Below are 21,926 nucleotides of genomic sequence, written 5' to 3'. Positions count from 1 at the left end.
GCCTCTCACCCTCCCTTGCAAAACTCCCCTGTTTGCTAGCTCCTCTGGTGGCTTAGGAAATGACTTTTAAAACTCCTGTTCTCCCTGAGCTAACCCATCTCCCTTTCTCCCCATCAAGGGATTGTAAAGGGGTAAGGGACCAAAAGATGGCAGGCTAGAGCCTTGTTAGGAAGTTCTCAGCCTAGCCTAGCAGGTCGCTTGGCTCAGCACACAGCCCTACAGCAGACCATGCTACACTCTTTAATCAAGCAAACACACAGCAAGCAAGCAAGCAGATAACAAACAAACTAGCAGACAACAAGGTAACAGACAAATCCACCCCAAGTGCAAGGGTCATGTAGTCTCTCCTCCTTCTCATGGAGAACTCCCTCACCAAACTGCCCTGTTTGCTGCACCAGTTCACTAGCTCCTCTGGTTGCTTAGGAGCTGACTTTTAAACCTTCTTTCTGACTTAGCCCCAACCCTTTATCAAGGGGCCGTAAAGGGATCATTGGATTAACATCAGGTCAATATTTTTCCATTTAGTTACCTTGTTTAAGTGAGGAAAGGAGGAGAAAATAACTCTACTTAATAATAGCATTTAAATGGTGTCAGGCTCTGAAATTCGCATCTCATTAAAACAAGAGTAAGGTGTTGTATTTGCTGCTGCTCTCTATTTGGGTTTTTTTTTTCTCTTTGTTTTTCCTTGTCTCCATGATTTTCTCCTGTCTCCAGTGTTAAAGATGACTTGCTACAGAAAAATAGAAAATGGTATTTTTATCTCTTTTAGCTTATGATGAGTATTAGAAGGGTTGAAAAAGATTGTTTAAAACTTTTTTTTTTAATTTGTGCTTTGGGTTTTTGCTAACCTTAATACGTCAGGAATGGTAAGACTAGTCTTTACTGCCTTTGCTGGAGGATCCCATTTACATTTTCAAAGTGTTATACAAGTGTGTGGTGTCTTTTTAAATATTCTTTTAATTCTTTTAATTCATCTTTTGATTCAGTGCACGGATCAACACTGTGGCTATGGGTGCCTGAGGACTTAGTGTGCCTCGTGGAGGAACTGTATTATGGTACATTTAACTATGTGAGGGTCAGTGGTTGTATTACAGACTGGTTTTCTGTAGAATCAAGGATACACCAGGGATCCTTCTTACCTACATTAAGTAATGTTCTAATAGACTATCTGATGACAAAGCTGATAGAGGTTAAAAGAGAAGGTGTGAAATCTTGGGTAGGCAGATGATACTGCCTTATTTGGACAGACTACTGACCAACTACAGCTAATGCTGGAAGAGCTGTGAAAAACTGCAGAACCTATAGGATTTAAGATCAGTGGTGATATAAAACCAAATTTATGCATGCCTCCTGTAAAATGGAAATGAATGACCTGCTAATACTGCATGTAGTTGGCAATGACATTGAATGGGTAGTCAGTTGACAGCAAGCGATTCTATATCCAAAGACATCACTCATTGGATTGGTCTTACATTGCTGGCATTTCAGCAATATCAAAGACCTCTGTTTGGGCAGTGAAATGTTTGTGTGACAACTAAGATACAAGTGTTCAATGTGTTTGGTGATGACAGCTCTGTTATATGGAGATGAAACATGGCCATTAAAAAGAGCTGAGGAGAGGAAGTAGTCAAAACAGTTTCAGCGTCAAAAGTTATATTCTTAACATCCATTGGTTTGATTTTGTCACAATGGAGGGGATACTTAGATGATCGCAGCAAGTTGCATTCTTGCACCAGCTGAGAACAAGATTGACTGCAGTGGTGGGGTTATGTCCACCATGCAAAAGAAAGTATGTTTTTTACATGTTTATGGAGCTGAGGTCGAAGGAAGGAGAGCAGGAGGCTGACCATGAATGAGATTGAAAGATGCAATTTTGAAGGATTTAATAAGCCTGAATCCTCCCATACTGAATCTTTCTAAAGGAAGAAGAGTTGCAAAGGACCATTCAAGATGGAAGTCCATTCTATGTGCCCCCACAACTACATCATAGCCATATGAAGCTGCTGCTGCCACCGATGATGATTGCAATCCACACTGCACTGCTGGACACTGTTATATCAAACTGTTACTTCTTCTTCAACTAATGGTACCTATCGGCATTCCACTTAAGGTGTATATGTACTCCATATGCCTGAGACTGGAAGAGTTTTGCTAGCAATGGCTGTTGGTCCAGACCTATGCCCTTCTCCTCCTCATGCTCTCAAATAAGGGCATAAGGAGCAGCAGTGCAGACTGACCACCTCTACAGTTCCTGTCTACTCTAAGTGCAGTATCTGCTGGTTCTTTTCAAGTAGAACCTGTCAAGCCTCTGAGTATAGGCTTCGGAGAATCCTTAGTGGATTGCGCTATGAGGCCCCAGTCTGATCCTGGCCCATGAGATCCCTGTGTACATTGGGCAGAGGCATCAAGAAGTGCCCTTCTGAGCACGTTGATCTCTAGTTCTGGAGTAGGGCAAACGACTCCTCCAAGTAGGAGGAAAAAACCAAACAGTCTCACAAAAAAAGTGAGAAACCCCCCTCCAAGTCCTAATCCAAGTGGACTTCCTTTCTGATATCCTATAAGCCAGGTCAGACTCTGCACCTCGCTATAGAATTGTCAGGCGCTCACAAGGAGCATGGTACCAGTTTTGTGGCACCAAAGGGCAAGAGTGCCCCAAAACCAGACCTGATCAATGATAGTGGGAGCATCCTCAGTACTAGAGAGGGAAAGAAGGCAGCAGATGCCTCCTACTCCAATGATACCAACACGGCCTACGAAGGAGTCAGTACTGTAGACCATGACAAGACCAACAACTCTGGCGTGACCAAAAGAAAGAAGCCCAGTCCATTGTCTTGGGCCAGGGGTTAGATACAGTCACGGGGACCACCCCTTTTTCCTTACAGCCCCCTCACACTGGCTTTATTGGGGTCTCTGGGATCCTATGTGCAACATCCCAAATCCATAAGATCACACCAGGAATCAAGACAAGCTTCCTCAAAATGAACAGGCAACATTGCTCCAGATCTGCACCCCTTGATAAGGAGTCCAAACATCTAGACCCCTCCAGGAGAAAGAACTTCACTTTGGTGAGTTTACAGTTCTTCATAGTGAACCACCAAGCTTTAATGTGAAAGTATGATTTTATTAATTATAATAAGTTATCAGAATTCACCAACAAACTCCCTCAAGAAGATAGACTTCAATTTCAAGCAATTATCAACAAAGGTAACTTGCTGGGTAGATTGGCTCTCCTGGCCTCAGTGAATGCAAGAGATACAATCTCCCACTTGATGGCAACTTCCATAGTCCTGAGATGATATTTGTGGCTCCAGTCCTCCATATTTCCCAAAGAAGTCCAATCCACCATGGAAGATCTGCCTTTTGAGGGAAATGATCTATTGAGAGGAAAGACAGATGAATCATTACGTTTCCTCAAAGAATTGAATGTAACTCTTGCATATAATTGCTTGGAATTGAAGTCTATCCCCCATCGACAAAAATACTGATCACAAATGCCTTCCTCCTAGAGTGGGGAGCTCACCTATATGAACATGTAATGCAGGGTACCTGGACAAACCAAGAATCCCAGTTGTATATAAACCTTCTGAAGTTGCTTGCTATACATGATGCCTACGAACAAATCCTACACTTTATTTAGACCTTGCATATCCAGGTCATGTCAGACAACATACGAGTAGTTTATATTTGCAGTCTTGTTGTAGCCGTGTTAGTCCCAGGGCATTTGAGAGGGAAAGTGGATGACGTCCTTGCAATATGTGTTAACTCCCCTTGCTTAACAGAGTGTTCCACCTTGTCTTTAACTCTGACAGTCTGAGTACCTTTCCCAGACATGAAGAAGAGCTCTGTGTAAGTTCAAAAGGTTGTCTCTTTCACCAATGGATGTTGGTCCAATAAAAGATATTACCTCATCCATCTCGTCTCTCAAATAGTTACTATATCAAGTAACAAGGGGAAACAAGGTCCACCCCTCTTTGCATAGAAGCAGTGAATAGTGGAAATAGTGTATTCTCCATCAGCTCACCCTCTTAGCAGTGCACCTTTTGGTCACGCGAGACAACCTCAGCAGACATTTCTCCAAGGACCACGAGTGATAACTGCACGACTCAGTGATATGGAGTGTCTTTCAGCAATGGACGTTACCATTGTGGGAGCTCTTTGCATCTCAGGGGAACCTGAAGTTCTGAGGAAGATTAAACAAGAGAGAGAGCTGATTATCCTGATTACTTGCTGGTGGCCTGGACAGTTCTGGTTTATGAACATTCTCCAGATGGCCTCAGGCCCATGTGTCCATATTCACCTCTTCCCAGACCTACTGAGTTAAAATGAAGGCAGAATCAAATACTCCAATCTCCATCTAACAAATACTCCAAGTCCTCCATCTAACAACATGTTATTTGGCTGGATGACGGACATAGAAAAGGCACATTCAGTGGCAGTACAGTCCTTAACAATAGTAGGAAAGATTCCACAAGAAAACACTATGCCACAAAATGGAAAATAATTCTCTACCTGAGGCCAGCATTGGTGAATACCTTCAGAAACTTTTGAGATCCCTACTATTTTAGACTGGCTCCTCTCTCAAAAGACATGAGGACTATCTCTCAGCTCCTTCCATGTTCATGTGGTGGCTATTAGCAGTTTTCAGCCTCTAGTGGGAGGCCCTCCAATCTTCACCCATCCTACCACAGGAAGGATTTAAAAGGGCTCATCAGAACCTTTCCTCCAGTGCTGAGACCCACACCGACATGGGACCTCCAATCTTGTCTTATCAGCACTGATGAAGACCCCATTTGAACCATTAGTTTCATCCTCATTCACACATCTCTCGATGAAGGTGGCCTTTCTCATGGCAATCACCTCGGGCAGAAGAGTCAGTAAGCTGGATGCTCTTATGGCTGACCATCCATGTATGGTCTTCCATGAGGATAAAGATTTCCTGAATTTAGGATGTAGTCTCCCAAAGTAATCTTGGAATTCCATCTGAACCAAGTCATACACCCACCTGTCTTCTATCCGAATGTCCATGTCACTAGAAAGGACAGAATACTCCACTCTCTGGATGTTCGCCAAGCCCTGGTCTTTTTTACCTACAGAGACAAAGCCCCTTAGAAAATTTCCCAAACTGTTTGTGTCCTTTGCCAAATACATGAGAAGAGAAGCTGTCTCTTTATAGAGATTTTGGTCTGAATCTTGATACATTACAAACTATCAGTGACTACTCCCCCTCAGGTGGTGAGAGCCATTCAACTAGAACCCAGGTTACCTCAGTAGCCTCACTTTGAGACATCCTTCTAGATATCCGCCAAGTGGCAATGTGGGGCTCCATCTGTACCTTTGTTAGACATTTTGCCCTGGTACAGGCTTCTATAGCAGAAGCCTCTTGGTTTAGCAGTCCTTCAATATGTGATACAGCAGCATTCCTTGCACTGTCCTCCTCAATGAATACTGCTTATAAGTCACCTCAGGTAGAATACACATAGGGACAACCATTTGACGAAGAAGAAAAGATTACTTACCTGTACCTTAATTGGAGTTCTTTGAGATCTGTGGTCTGTATTCCACTACCTGCCATCTTTCCCCTCTGCTGCAGAGCCTTATCCCAGGCCTATTGGCAGTAGAAAGGTTATTGGAGAGGCAGGCAGTCCTCACTGCCCCATATGCTCTTGATGTGGAGTATGAGGAGGAGAAGGACACAGGCATGGACCAATGAATACAGCTAGCAAAAATTTTCTGATATCAAGTACATGTAGCACATGCACAACTCAAGTGGAATACAGCTAGGGACCACACATCTCAAAAAACTCCAGTTACTGTGCAGATAAGTAACATCTCCTTAATCGGAAGAAACCCCATATGCAGCACAATGGGTTGAGGCCTTGTCTAGAATAACATAGTAAATTCAAGGGCTGTGTGGGTGAAGTCTTTCCATTGTCTTTGTGATGATAACAGAGAGCATCCAAGACTCTTTTATTTTCCCAGATGCCTTGTTATACTTACGGTTTAAAAAAAATGTTTGGCCCTTTGACTTACTATGAGAATACAGCGGTGTCGGTCAGCTTCTCTAGTGTTGGGGGCTTCTGTGCTTGACGGGGAACTTTGCCATAAATGGGGAGGGCAGGTGGTGTTTACACTGCTGCTTTCCCCAGAATTTAATTTCTGCCAGGACTCAAAGTGCATTTCCTGTCACCCAAGCCCCACCCTCACCAGCACCACCCTTTTCTGCACTGGCATTCCTAATGCCCCCATTGGTGCGGTGTCTTGCACTGTTGTGCCTCCACCCACCCAAGCAGACTTTATCTGGGTTAATAAAGAACGTTCATTTAAATGTTTTCTAGGTGGTTGCCTCCATTAGGAAAAGTGGTTTGGTATGACATTAATTTTGACAAGTAACCTAATACATAAACCTAATGAAGTATATTTGAAAGGAATTAAATAACGCATATGTTAAAGCATTTAATGAGAGAGAGAGAGAGTGTAAGGAACACTTGCCCTGAAGGGCAGCAAAGCACTGAAACATATGCTGAACAGTTTTGCTAAATAGGGGCCTGAAGCAGCATATGGTAGGCTCTCTATTTATTCATTCATTTATTTTGTTTATTTATTTTTAACGGAGTTGCATGCTTATCTAAAAGGGACTACAACTTGGAACCTGCCCAAATCCTTGTGCTGCAGCAATCTAAATAACATTACTTACTAATTTTATATCTCTTCTTCTTTACAGAACCTATTTTGATAATATAGTCGCAATAGATTCTCTACTTGAACATATAATGGTAAGCTATCTTTTTTCATCTTTAAATTCATACATCACATCTGTTAGTCTTCCAGTCTCTTTTTCATTGAAGTAAAGTGTGGCATTGTTGAACCATAGAAGCTGTTTATAATGAGTTCATATGATCGGTAATTCTGAGGATGGTCTATAAGGAAATAGTGATAAGGGTCCTCTTGGTTTTATTTATTGCAAAAACTTCATTTCACAGTTTCATAAGTACTGAGTTATTGGGTCTCTGTGAATTAAATGTTGATCTCAGATTTGCTAGATAAATGGAATATTTGTATATGGAAAGGTACCACTTTTTCTTAGCATTTCAACTTGTTCCTCTGACTGGTTCTTTCTACTTTCAGATCACTGCACATTGCAATACACTCCTCAAAAAAACCCACAAAAATAGCCCTTCTGATTGAAGAGCATTGTCTGTGTGAAGCCATGTGAAAATGGCCAGCATTACCCACAGATAGTTTATCCAATGACATGTGATAGGTACAAAAGAGAGTTGTTTCCTACCAATTAGGACATAAACCGATTTAGATTCCGCAATTACAGAGTGGCACAGTCAGTCACAGAACATTATGGCAGTAATTAAAGCTGGTTGCATAGTAATAACTAACAGATTATTTAGTCAATGGATTTCACTTTTTTGAGTTCATAAACCGATCACAATTTTCTTGAATTTATTCATTATTCAGAATTATTCATTGAACATTATCTGCAAATCAGTTTGCCTGTAGATTGTTTGCTGAGTGTTTGAATGTGTTTAGTTTTGGACAAACATGTTGAATAATATGGTTCTCTTCCCTGATTGAATGAGTGTAAATAAGAGTCAGTTTTCTGATGAGTGCTTGCATTTTTACCAATTTAAAAATCGCTATCCAACAATACTCTCCAGTGTTTGCCCTAACCTTATCAGTGAACTTTTTAGCTAGAATCTTCACAGAAAGTAAGCACACCAACAGTGCAAACCATGTCAAAGCAAATTTGTTCATAAATTCAAATCAATATTCAGGAGAGATATTTTGCAGTCTTAGCTGAATCTAGTTACTACACAGACAAGAATTGCTCTCTTCAATGCGCAAGAAACATTCCTCAGTTTCAGCAACTTTGTCTATTCTTATTTACACAAATTGCTTCACAACATTGTTTAACATTTAAAAGCACTGTGGTAACATAATACACAGAACTTAATGACAGATAATGATATTCTTCTCTGTGAACAGTCACCAAGTAGAACACACACATGGCAATGCAATATGCTTATTCTTTCATCTTCCTTCCAAACACCTGCTCTCTCAGCATTCTGCTGTACAACCTGCATTGATGCTTCACATTCAACTTCCTTTGACGTTTGTGCCAATTGGCTTCCTCTGGGTCTAGCAGAAAGAGAAGGATGGATCTGCTAGTTTGTGCATCCACTGCAATTCTACTGGAGACCAGTTGGATCATTTCTGTGACTCACCCTATCTCCTAGAGTGAGAGAACAGCAAGAATCAATCTCCTCTCCCCAGTCCACCTCTTGGAGATTACAGTGCAAGCTTTTGATGGTTCTTGCACTAATAATAGTAGCATTTCTCTGCTTTAAGTTTGTCTTTATATCTTTGTTTCTTTCTTATTCAAACTCCTTAGTGAATTTAGTGCACTAAAAGGTGCCTGATTGAGAGCACCTAAAAATAAAGGTCTTTCTTCATCCACAGAAGTGGTGCAGCGTAGGGAACAGGAGTGTAAGTTTCCCCACACACTGCCTCACTAATGTGTTTCAGTACTATTCTGAAGGCTGTGCCCTGAGGGGAGAGATGATAGGTTGGTCCCCTTCAGTCCAGATGATAGGTTGGTCCCCTTCCTTGGCCTCCTTATTACTCTATTTACAAGGGTACCTTTTGTGATTATATCACCTGCCAGTCACTGTCTAGGTGGGTTGGATTTGAGCCAATGACCCATGAAGAAAGGCTTTGCCAAACCTGTTAGGCATCTGCTCCACAAACAGTAGTATTTTAAGCAGGCAAGTCTGACAAAAATAGGTTGTGACATAAGATAAATGACATCATCCTTCAGGAGCTGAATGTATTAAAATACAATGCCTTGTGATCTGTTTTAAAGTACTGCTGCTTTACGAAGCACGTGACATGGTTTCAAAAGGTACATAGGGAAACCTCCCTTACTGTAATCCCAGGGATTGCCAAAGTGGTTTAAATTACTTCCTCTGGTTTCACTGAATAAAGGAATAATGGGAATGGCTAGACTTTTTAATGAACTCCCACATGGAGAAAAGATACCTTGGGCCTGACACTCAGCCTGCCATCTGCCCCTCTTGCACGAGCCTGGTGGCACCAAGGAGCCAGAACACTTCTGGATCTCTCCAGATGGGGATTTTTCCAGCATGAGGGGAGCCTTCAGCTGGTATAGCTGGGTTCTACACAGGTCGCAGCATAAGGGATAGGATATAGAAAGTATGACAGGACTGCTGTGGTCCAGCAGTCCCTGGCTGGCAGTCGGTACCTTGTGTGCCACAGGTAGTTGGCATAGCATTCGCCCCAGGATCAGGGAGCCACACACAGATTCTTTGCAACTCAGGCTGAGTCCAGCGCACATTGGTACAGATGAGAATCTGGCACAATATTTTTATATCTCACTACTATCCATGACAAAAATGGCACTTTTGCTTCTTTAGAAATGTATGCTAACTTCAGAATCCTAGCATTCTTGAGTGTATGTTTAACACACACGCACAAAGGATATTTTAACAAAATTCATGCACACAAATGTAGAATTCTTAAAATCTGAGATTAAGGTCTGGCCCTTTTGTCTGCTGTAAATGAACATATCTCAGGGTATTCTTCACAATGGCAAAGCAAATGAGAAAAAAAAGAATCAGGTGTGTGTGTGTTTGTGTTTGTGTTTTGTCCAGCTGAAATCATCATGATTAGGGGACATTCCCAAAATTGAATGCTCTAAAGTCCAGTTTTGATTTTACCTTTTGCATCCTTTTAAAAATCTGGTTGGGATTGTTACTGATGGATTTCACATGTCTATGTGTGTCCTGGAGAAGCTTGAAACTGTGTGTATGCAAACCCCTGTATTAGTAGTATAAGGAGAGAGCACACCCGTTATACACATGCTTTTGTGATCTATATTTTCAGATGTCAGAATATAATTTATGTAATATATACAGTAGCATTAAATCTTGTGACTTGATAATAAAATGACTACTATGCTACACAATACATTTGAAAAATATTATATAAAATATTCTTTTACTTCAGCTGGACTCATACATTTGGATAGTCTCTGTACATTGCTCTCTCTCTCTTCTTTTTTTAGTTGCTGCAAACTAATTTTCTGAAAAGTGACCCCACAGAGTAGTGTGTGGGAAGTGTTAATCTGTTCTCATTTGAAGTGAGAGGAGGAATTCAGAGATGAGATTTTTGCTGTGTCCTTAGGTCACACTGTTGGGCCTGGATATTTCAGAACTCTTAGGAAAGGATATGCATTGTGTACTTGAGTCAACCAAAAGTACTTTTGGACTTTATGCATAAAGTTATTTTTCAAGGCTTCTGCAGATGGAAAGTTTGGTGTATTTTGAGCTAAACTGTGCCCTTATGAGCTGCAATATCATATACGCTAGAGGGATTGCGTTTCGTGTACTCAGGGGCTAGCTCTTAATCCCAGAATTTTCTTGCTCTTGTATAGTACAGAAGTAACTCAGGTAAGCACTTTAGGAGTTAAGCGTATTATAATTTTCAAACAATAAATATTTATCTGGCTTATTTAAAATGTGAAGTATTTTAATCTTGAGAAAACACTCTGAACCCCAAGGGGTTTGAAGTCTCTATGTCTTTGGGGCCAAGGACTGTCATTTATTATATGTCTGTGCAATGCCTAATACAGAGGGGTCCCAACCTGGCTGAGGCATCTAAATGCTACCACAATTCAATAAATACTATTAATGATAAATAAACTAAAGGATGTAAGAAAGCAAGGACTTTTCTTGCTTATTTTATTTAAAAAAATGGGAAAAGAAATGTCAGAAAAATCTCATCAAGCTCTAATTTTAAAGTAGGATGCAGTGATGTTTCTCTCTTTGGCCTCAAAGCACATTTTGATTGGTGCATCTAGCTGTAATGATATAGTGACTGGTCAGTCTGCGTTTCCATTGGGAACACTATTTTTTCAGAGTTTTAGAAATCATAATGCCCATAAAATGTTCTTTGATATTGTTGTGTCTTCAAATCTATTAAAGTAATGGAAAGTAAATCATTTTAAAAAGTAGGGAAAAGGTTGTCAGTCCAAAAGCAAGAACTTTCTACCCACAAAATACCCCTCTTCAATGGGAGACCCATTTTTCTCCTTGTACATCACCCACTGAAGCATCTAAAAAGAACCCCTGACTTTTTAAATTTAAATGTTAAAACTGTAAATGACAGCTTGATTTAAAGAAATTATTATATAAAACAAAATATTTTTGTGTGAAGTTATGGCCTAAATTGTTTTAGTTGAGGAAACTTCTGGAAAATGCTTTCTCTATTAGAAAAGCTGGCAGAACTTTCATATTCGAAGGGTCTACCTTCATGAACAGATTAGTGACTAAAGTTCACCTGAATCTCATGATGGTTAATCTTAGTTTTGTTCTTTGTCTATAGATATATGCAAAAAACCTGGTGAATGCAGACCGCTGTGCACTCTTCCAGGTTGATCACAAGAACAAGGAGCTGTATTCAGACCTTTTTGATATTGGAGAGGAGAAGGAGGGGAAACCTGTCTTCAAGAAGACCAAAGAAATAAGGTAGGAACAGCAGAAGAATGCAATTTAATTCTAACTAGCGATGGCAGGTATTTTGTTACCCAGTGTCTGTGCCTACTTGCAGGTGCCTACCCTGACAATACTTGTCATACTGTGATATCATTCCCACCAGGACCCGCCTCCAGAAGGTAGTACTTCTGGGAATGACATTGCAGTGCCATCGAAACAACGTCTCTGAAGCTATAACGTCACTCCTGGAAATGCCGTCTTCCGGAGGCGGTCCTTTTGGAAATCATGTTGGAAAAAAACACAGGTGCTCCAAGGTAGGTAAAGGAGCAGGTGTTAAATTAAACCCCCTTATCTACAGTTCTGAAAGTACAAGACTTTTATTGGCTTTCCGAAGATCAATCTAAATGTGACATGTTCTCTCACACACACCCAAAGTAAGGAAATTATTGTGGATAATTCTGTTTGGTGAATCAGGCATTGCCGGTAACTGGTCAGATCTAATCAATCCTTTTAAGGTGGGCAATCCATTTACTCTAAGTTTAGTGTCTCCTTGCCTCACCTGATATGATGAGTCTGGACTTTGTTCTGATTTAAATAATTGTGATTTTAAAGTGCACTGGAATTGGTCAATTTTAAGCTTTGCACAGGCGTGGAAGGTTACACAAGATTCTATGAGTATTTTTAAAACTTGTGCATCATCTACATGGTACAAATTGCCTCATTAATGTGTATATTTTACACATACACACCTCCTTAGTGGAAAAAACAGCCAGAATAACAAGGTAACTTTTAAATATTTCAGTTTTAGGAGCTAATGATACTTTATATAGTGCCTTTCGTTCAGGAAAATCCCTAATGGATATAGGTTGAGATTTTTCAAAGCAGGGTAGGGGATTTGGGTCCACATTGTTTTATAGTTAGTGAAAAATGTGTGACTAAATCCCATGCATTACTTCAAAATCTTTCAAACATAAAATACACACCGCTCTTCACTCAGCAGTGACATTCTAAAATGGTTTATTCAATTGTTTCTTTGTATCTTTAAAGTTACAGTATCAGATATGGTTCATACAAGAATGTAAGTCAGATTCCCGTACTCTCAATGGGACTCACATAGGCTGATGTTTATTCTTTCTTACTACATTGTGTACGTAAGCATAAGAGAGTCTACACTGGTGCAGTTTACATACTAAGGAGCAAGAAGATGGTGTAAATTAAAGAAGGAGGTGGCCTACTTACACTTTCTTATACCCTCCTGATGATTGATTTTCTTGTTTACAGTCCTCTCGTCTGTCCCCTCAGTGTGAGAATTACACAAATTTTGACTTTGAATGTAAGGGAATCTATGAGGCAAATTCAGGTGTGATGTATAAGGGGAAAGGACTGTAACATATACATTTGCAAGAGGGTAAGAGTCTGCCTGAAGTAGTCTGAATTGGTATAATGCTGTAATTGGTGTACATGTTGTGGGGATAGGCAGAAGAAGGTATAGAATACACCAACTTAAACTTCTTCTAGACATACAGTAGAACGTAAGAGTTACGAACACCTGGGGAATGGAGGTTGTTTGTAACTCTGAAATGTTCATAACTGAACAAAATGTTACGGTGGTTCTTTCAAAACTTTACAACTGAACGTTGACTTAATACAGTTTTGAAACTTTGCTATACAGAAGAAAAATGAAACAAGCACAGTTTCCTTACTTGGTCAAATCTTTTTATAAACTTTCACTTTATTTTTTTAGTAGTTTACATTTAACACAGTACTGTACTATATTTGCTTTCAAATGAGGTGTGTGGTTGACTGTTCAGTTCGTAACTCTGCGTTCCTGCTGTACTGCGTAAAATCCTGGCCCTAATGAAGTCAATGGGAGTTTTGCAATTGATTTCAGTGGAGCCAGGATTTACCCACTTAGACTAACATCTGCGTGTGGCCCACCTTTGAGCATCTCTGCTTATTTCACCCATGCCTCCTTTGAATTATAAAAGCCAGAAGTGTTTTATGTTGAAGAATGATCCAAATTATTTTCTTGTAATAATATTGACTGCAGGATTTGTATGATTCAACTATAGTATGCTTCATGTATTTGATTTCATTGTGGAAGGTCTACAAGATTCTGTCAGTACTAGTGCATTTTAGATTGCTGTAAAATGAAATTTATCCATCCATTTTAAGGTCTATGTGACCCAAGTGCACATGAACTGCATACTTGACATTTTCCCTTGACTTATTCCAAACTTTTTTTTTTTTGCACCAAAGAAGCATATTACATGAGATGCATTCATAAAATAGCATGAATATAAGAGATTCAGTTGATAAATTGTAAAATAAACTGATGACTTAAACACAAGTCATCAGACTGCGCAAATGTAATTGAATGTAATGAACATGAATTAAAAATAACCTCTAATCTTATTATGGGCAGCAATCCATACTGAACCAAAATGATTATAGTATGGGACCTTTTTTAGCTCTATATCAGGGTGAGCAAACTACGGCCCGCGGGCCGGATCCGGCCTCCCATCCATTTTAATCCAGCCCTCGAGCTCCCGCTGGGAAACAGGGTCTGAGGCTTGCCCTGCTCCAGCCAGGGAACAAGGTCTGGGGCCACTCCATGTGGCTCCCAGAAGCAGCGGCATGGCCCCCTCCAGCTCCTATACTTAGGGGCAGCCAGGGGCTCCGCTCTGCACACTGCCCCGTCACAGGCGCCGCCCCCTCAGCTCCCACTGGCCAGGAACCATGGCCAATGGGAGCTGCAGGGACAGTGCCTGTGGATGGGGCAGTGAGCAGAGCTGCCTGGCTGTGCCTCCATGTAGGAGCCAGAGAAGGGACATGCCGCTGCTTCCGGGAGACGCTTGAGGTAAGCGCTGCCCAGAGCCTGCATCCCTGAGCCTGCATCCCTGAGCGTCCCCTCGCGCCCCTACCCCAGCCCTGATCCCCCTCCCGCCCTCCAAACCCCTCGATCCTAGCCCAGAGCAACCTCCTGCACCCCAAACCCGTCATCCCCATCCCCACTCCAGAGCCTGCACCCCCAGTCAGAACCCTCACCTCCCCCCCTCCCCCTGCACTCCACCCCAGCCTGGAGCCCCCTCCTGCACCCTGAATGCCTTATTTCTGGCCCCACCCCAGAGCCCTCACCCCCTCCTGCACCTCAACCCCAATTTTGTGAGTATTCGTGGCCCACCATACAATTTCTATTCCCAGATGTGGCCCTCAGGCCAAAAAGTTTGCACACCCCTGCTCTATATCCATATAAATATTTTCAGTAGATATCTGTATTATTCATTACAATTCCTTCTTGTCTTTCAAGAATTTTATCCTTACAAACAACAAAATTAAGCTGGTTTGGATTGAATGTACATTTGTATGTTCAGGGTAGTCTACAATGAAAAAATGTTTATTCAAACTGTTCGTATGCTGATCAACATGTTTCTTTAATATGTGCAGATTTTCTATTGAGAAAGGAATAGCGGGTCAGGTAGCAAGAACAGGTGAAGTCCTTAACATTCCTGATGCCTATGCAGATCCACGCTTTAACAGGTAAGACATTCTTTAGTTACAACTAAGACAGGAAAAAACAAACAAAAAAAAAGCTTGCTTTTTACTTAATGTTCCACTCAAATTTTAAAGACATTATCAATTGATTAGTACGTTTTCATGGAATTAAGGGGTCCTGATGAAGAGACAAACTTGAAATATTTATTTTCATAGCATGCACCCTGATCTTGTGACTGTAGTCTATTAAAATGATTTTGATTCTGTTTTACCAAATAATTGAGGAAGCATTAGTTATTTTGTTCTATGTAGAAGTTTGCACAGCTGGATGGACTATTGCTGTACATTAATAACCTTAATTCAGTCTGATTGGTTTAGAAAACAGGTGTGTCTCAGTCACCTGACGACCAGCTAAGTCATAAAAATAGAGTTTTTAAAACATTTTCAGTATCTTTATGAATGAGCTGACTTAATTGGCTGAAGTTTTATTTCTTTAACGTTTAAATGGGTATTATAATAATTGATGCATGCATTTAAGTGTTAGATTAGTGAACCCTGTGTATATTTAAATGACATTTCTAGGGAAGAAGGCATGACCATTAACTGTTGTCCTTCTCTTTCTCTTCCCCAACTCTCCAGAGAAGTTGACCTCTACACAGGCTACACAACCAGGAACATTCTGTGCATGCCCATTGTGAGTCGAGGGAGTGTAATAGGCGTTGTGCAGATGGTGAACAAAATAAGTGGAAGTGCCTTCTCTAAAACCGATGAGAACAACTTTAAAATGTTTGCAGTCTTTTGTGCTTTAGCCTTACACTGTGCTAATGTAAGTTTTATCCCCCAAAAGCCTAATATGAAGTGTGAAGAAAAGAGTTTTTCAGTTCTGTCAGCTATTGCTTGTAACATATCGAGTTAGGATCAGTTTGGGATTTTATCAATTCTGCTTCATCTTCCAAATCATTAAAATTGATTAATAATTCTGTTTTGTTGATCTAATGGGGCATCAGTAATATGTTGATTCTATAAGGATTCGGTTGATTTCTTCTGAAATAATTGTGCAATTGATATATCTGTTATGTACAGCTAACGTAAAACAATGTACTCCAGTCAAAGCATGTAGAGCACCACTTAACTTTGTTCAGATATGGTGAATGGGCCTGAGTCATTTATTCAGGTTCAGAGTATGTATTTTACACAGTTTACTGCATGGTGGAGGGAGTGTACTCAAATGCGTAGTGTGGAAAGAGTATATCAAATACATTTGAATATTTATTTTAACATCCTGGACTTTTCCTACATAACTACCCATGCGTCTAGATGAGTGTTGATGCTATTAACTGTGAAAGTCAGCCTTCTTTTTCTTTTAAAGAAAGATAACTGTTCATTTAGAAAGTCTAAAAACATTTATAATCATTACCATATAGGTATAAAAATGCAATATTGACCATTACAAAGAGGGACTCAGCACATTTTATTGAAGAGAGATATTGTACAATGACGTAGTCAGGCCAGAGTCTCATAAGATCCCTTTTACAGCACTCTGGCTGTAAAAGGGGAAGTAAATTATATTTACGCCCACTTTAAGGGCTCTTTAGAGTGGTATAAAGTGGCCTTAGTGTAAATCAGGATCAGGTCCAGTCAAGTCCATCTATTGGACATGGATCTACCATGTTAGAGGATGAACCCTCAAGGCATGTTCCTCCTGGGGATTTTCTACAAATGAAGCATAATTCTCTTTACTCATTTACAATCCACACCAGGCCTAATATAGTTGAATTTCAATCTTTTAATATATAATCGAACTTGTTTTTCCCTAGCGCTGAGTGGTAATTTCTCCAGTCTCTGTTGTGAAGAACGCTGTCCCTGAAGCGACAGTGACAATACATTACTTGAAAAACTCAGTGGGAGATTGAAAATGTATAGAAAATATTGTTATCTAAATTAGCTCTTTTGGGCCAAATTGTGGCTTGGCTAGCGCAGTGGTGCAAAAGGATGCAATGTGCTCCTTTCTCAGTTCTGCACCTTCTACCCACATCACAGGTAGTAGCAAGGGCATTGAAATAGGCTTTGCAGAGGTGCTTCCTTTTTTGAGTGTCCAGGTTCAGACACCTTAAAGCAGAGGTGGGCAAACTACGGCCCGCGGGCCACATCCAGCCCATGTGACCGTTTTGCCCAGTCCATGAGCTCCCGGCTGGGGAGGCTAGCCCCTGGCCCCTCCACTGTTGTCCCCCCACCGCCTCAGCACGCTGCGCCGCCAGCGCTCTGGCCCACCGCTCCTGCCAGGCAGCACTGGTAGCGTGGCTGGGAGCTCCTGCTGCTCTGAGCAGCATGGTGGGGGTGGGGTTGGATAAGGGGCCGGGGAGCTGGGGGGCAGTCAGGGGATGGAGCAGGGAGTGGCTGGATGGGACGGAGGTTCGGGGGAGCAGTCAGGAGACAGGTAGCAGGGGGGGTTGGATAGGCATGGGAATCCCAGGGTGGGGACTGACAGGGGGCGGGGTGTGGATAGGGGTCAGGGCAGTCAGGGGACAAGGAGCAGGGGGGGTTGGATAGCCTGTGGGGTCCGGGAGGGGGCGGTCAGGGGACAAGGAGCTTTGGATGGGTTGGGGATTCTGACGGGGGCAGACAGGGGGCAGGAAGTGGGAGGGGGCGGATAGGGGGCGGAGGCCAGGCTGTTTGGGGAGGCACAGCCTTCCCTACCCGGCACTCCATAAAGTTTTGCAACGCCAATGTGGCCCTTGGGCCAAAAAGTTTGCCCACCCCTGCCTTAAAGGGAAAGGACCTGATTTTCAGAAGTGCTAAGTTTTCACCTTCGTAACATCTGGCTCTTATAAAATGTGTCAGGTCAGGCATCCAAAATAACTAGTCAGTTTTGAAAATGTAAGCCTTTGTTCTTAAGAATAAATGTTTGATCTTGAGGGAAACAGGCATTATCTTTGTAACCGAAGTCCAGTGTTAATGAATAACGATTGTTCTTTCAGATGTACCACAGAATTCGCCATTCAGAGTGTATTTATCGTGTAACGATGGAGAAGCTGTCCTATCACAGTATTTGTACAGCAGAAGAATGGCAAAATCTCATGAACTGCACACTCCCTACCCACATCTGCAAAGAAATTGAACTGTGAGTCTTTTGTCATTTCAACAGCAGCTATAACCTGTATTTTGCTCATGAAGTTAAATTTTCCATGTACAGCAGAGGGTTTGTGGAAATTGTTATCAAAGAAACATCCTAAAGCTATTGGGATTGATTTTGAATTACCTTGCACCTCATTATATCTGTACAAAGTGTAACACAGATGTAAAATGAAAAGGAGTACTTGTGGCACCTTAGAGACTAACCAATTTATTTGAGCATGAGCCTTCATGAGCTACAGCTCACTTCATTGGATGAAGTGAGCTGTAGCTCACGAAAGCTCATGCTCAAATAAATTGGTTAGTCTCTAAGGTGCCACAAGTACTCCTTTTCTTTTTGCGAATACAGACTAACACGGCTGTTACTCTGAAACCTGACAGATGTAAAATGTTACCTAATCAGAGTAGAAGCATTTTGCATCCATTTTGCACACATGTAAATAATTATACATTTTGCACAGCAACAGTAAATCAAGCCGAAGGAATGTAGAGAAAAAAGTTCTATTAATTAGGCTTTGTTTGCATGGGATCACTGCTATCCTAATCCTACCAGTTCTCCTGTAGTGAATGAGGCTTCCAGGAGAAACCAAGAAAGGGAGACCCGACTTTCTGATCATATAAAAAGTAAACCACAAAAAAATGAAAATACAAAATCTCAGTGATGCAAAGCATTGAGCACTCTGGCTCCAATCCAGCAAGGCATGCATGCATGTGCTTAAGTTTAACTGGGACTACTCATGATTAAAGTTAAATATGTGCTTAAGTGCTTTGATTGTTGGAGTGCTCAGTAGTTTTCAGGATTAAGCGTTAATGTAGGATAGTTCTTTGCAGTATAATTTTTAACGTTTTGTTGAATGATATTATATAACGCACCTCCTCAACAAAATGATTTTTACTTTTAAATATGGCAGGCTTTCTTTTTGGAAACACAAACCCCCATTGTTTTAGAATCTGAACACAGGTAATCGTTTTCCAAACAATTCAGCTACTTTCAGATCTGACACCTGCTGTGCTGTTCAGTGTATCACAGACACTCTAACATTTGGTTAGATTCAATGGGACGTAAATAGAACATTTCAGCACATCAGGTGCAATGAAAGGGGGTAATTAATATTGGAAGGACAAGCAGCTCTGCTATGCTAGCCCCCAACATGAGGCTGTGAATGTTGATATGGGTGGGCAGGGGGGAACATCAACTAATGAAGCATAAAAATACAGTATTAAATCCTTAAATTTTGACATTTTTATTTAGTTTCTATTATATAGTAAAAGCTAATGTTTTTCCCTACAAAAATGAAACCTGGTGGAAGTTGCATCCAGTTCTTGAAATAAGTAATTGATTTCAACCAGCCCTGAAAACACCAGTGAATTTCTCATTAAATATGAGCCAGCCTTACAGCTTTTTGTGGCGAAGGATTAATTTGAGTTTGAATACTTTTGAATGACATTATAACTCCCCTCATTATCCTAATTCAACAAAGAAGATTCTGATGAGCTCTCTGACTCATTCTTTAAACGATATAGTTCCCTTAAAAAGGGAAAGGGGAGGATGTTTCTATTAAGCAACAGGGCCAGGTCCTGAGCTGATGTAAATCTTCATAGCTCCATTGAAGTCAGTGGAACTACACCAACTTGCACCAGCTGAGGATCTGGTCGACAAAGTCAGTATAGTGTGTATGGTCAGAAACAAGACTCTGCTGTCAGGTGAGCATGTCATCTAGCAGTTTTTAGCCTAAGTATAATAAGAATTAAAGGATATTTCCTGCTGCTGAACTTAAATATTCTTTATGTCAGATACCACTTTGATATCGGTCCCTACGAGGATGTCTGGCCAGCCATTTTTGTCTACATGGTCCACCAGTCCTGTGGTGCAACCTGGTATGAATTACAAGTATTTTTCATCACTATTATTTTGGTTCTGTGATTATTATTATTATTTTATTTTTCTTTTACTGAATGTTGTAATCCAACTCCTCATGCTTGGATATTTTTTTTTTAGCAACACAGTATACCTTGTCTACACAGGAATCTATTAAGCAAATTGGATTTCCAGGCCCAGTTTTTGTTCCTCAGCTGGTAGGGCTGGGGATGTTGTGGGGTCAGTGAGCTCAGTTCCAAGTGAGGGAACTCTTTCCATTGGACAATGGCCCTTTGAGTAAACAGCATCATTGCTCGGTTCTGAGTGGAGATGCATCAGCTGCTCCTCAATGAGAAGGATGATGGCAACATAACAGGACCTCTCAATAGTAAAGGAGACCTAAGGTTCATCTACACAGGATTTCAAAATATAGCTGCTGAATTAGTTTAAAATATTATTTAAATAGTGTCTAAAAAGATGTTATCGATTAGAACCTTATCTAGCATTCAACAACAGTGGACAGGAATAGAAGACATGAATGGCTCTTCTGGCCCCATTCCTGATGCATTCTGCTCCCTTCTGCCTCCATGCTGCAAAGTGGATGAGCAGTAGCCCCTCTGAAATACAGCACCCTGCTTCACAGAAAAATCACCTTGTTTCCAATGTCAGAAGTCTTTGGTTCCAGAGATGAGAGCTAAATTTACTCCTAAATTGCTTCTATTCTAAACTTTGTTTTCCAGGAGGTTTCAATTTGCTGTGGAAAAAATTGCACCAAGTTGAAACTTTGCTTAGTGAGTCTCAGCCCACAGATATTTTTAAAAAATAAATAAATGTGGGAAAAAATATTTTCAAAGGAATACTGTCAAGATTGGAAGGCCTGGAATCCTTCAAGCCATCCAAACATATTTATTATTTTGAAGTTTCTTATATTTTTAAAAATATATATATAGAGAGAGAGAAAAAAGCTTCTTATCTCTCCAAAACAAAGTCTGCAACTGTCTTAACATTGCATTTAGATGCTGAGCTTATTGAGGACTAGAATTACACCATTAGGCACAGTCCTGTGTAAAGGGTAGAGTGTAGCTGTTAAGCTGTCCACAGAGAGGGAGTGTAGAGAAAGAGCTGCAACTCCCAGTGACAATTCCTTGCTTGCTCCCAATAAGAAGTGATGTAGTGCTGCCCTCTAACGAGAGCACAGCAGTAGAGGGAATAGTTATATTCTAGGCTGAGGTATTCTCTCTGTGGTGATTTTGCTTTTGGTGGTGATTGTCCTGTCCTTTAGTAGTTTCTGAAAGTAAATAGGCATGGACAGGTATTTGAACATAATGGAAGTGATCATTGTAATATATATATTCTGAGGAATATCCTATTTCAAAGAATATTTTTAACAAATGTTTGAAAATGTTTGACTGAAACCTCTGGAATTTAAAAAAGAGAAGAAAAAATACTAAAGATTTTGTGAAAGACAATATGCCTCCAGTTTTTTTTCTGATGGAAGGCTAAAGTTCTGTAAATGTTATAATAGTAAACAATAAGCATGAAGTACTATATTTTTCTGTCTAAATAGCTTCCTATAGTAAATGTGTTTACATTTTTACATGATAGGTCAGAACCATTTAGCTGTTTTTTCAGCCCATGTACGCTGTAAAACCAGGACATTAATACTGCCACTATATAAAAGAGTAACAAACCCAAAGAGAACTCACCCAGATGAGGTCAGACAGTCAATCCACACTAACCAAAAGGAAGGGGTTTATGATTAATGTGTCCACTTCATCCTTAACTTTGCATGTTCAACCATAATATTGAAGGACTCACCATGTGGTTGGTAATCATGCATATAACATACATTGCAATACCCAGGCATTTAAACTTGAGTGAAGGATGATGTATGAAATGTATATTATTATTATTACTAT

General features: G+C 40.7%; 1 protein-coding gene across 3 annotated transcripts in view; it reads left to right on the top strand.

Annotated features, from left to right (window-relative positions):
• Window positions 1–21,926, top strand: part of PDE10A (phosphodiesterase 10A) — a 572,670-nt gene that overhangs the window by 519,448 nt on the left and 31,296 nt on the right. For all 3 annotated transcript variants that reach the window (XM_037895130.2, XM_043543191.1, XM_043543192.1), the window contains exons 10-15: window positions 6,722–6,773; window positions 11,413–11,555; window positions 14,970–15,062; window positions 15,657–15,843; window positions 17,996–18,138; window positions 19,944–20,027. In XM_037895130.2, coding sequence (XP_037751058.1) covers window positions 6,722–6,773; window positions 11,413–11,555; window positions 14,970–15,062; window positions 15,657–15,843; window positions 17,996–18,138; window positions 19,944–20,027 — 702 coding nt within the window. The remainder of the gene's footprint in view (window positions 1–6,721; window positions 6,774–11,412; window positions 11,556–14,969; window positions 15,063–15,656; window positions 15,844–17,995; window positions 18,139–19,943; window positions 20,028–21,926) is intronic.

This window comes from Chelonia mydas, chromosome 3 (assembly GCF_015237465.2).
Source record: "Chelonia mydas isolate rCheMyd1 chromosome 3, rCheMyd1.pri.v2, whole genome shotgun sequence".
NCBI classification, from domain to species: Eukaryota; Metazoa; Chordata; order Testudines; family Cheloniidae; genus Chelonia; species Chelonia mydas.
This window is presented reverse-complemented; position numbering and strand designations above follow the sequence as displayed.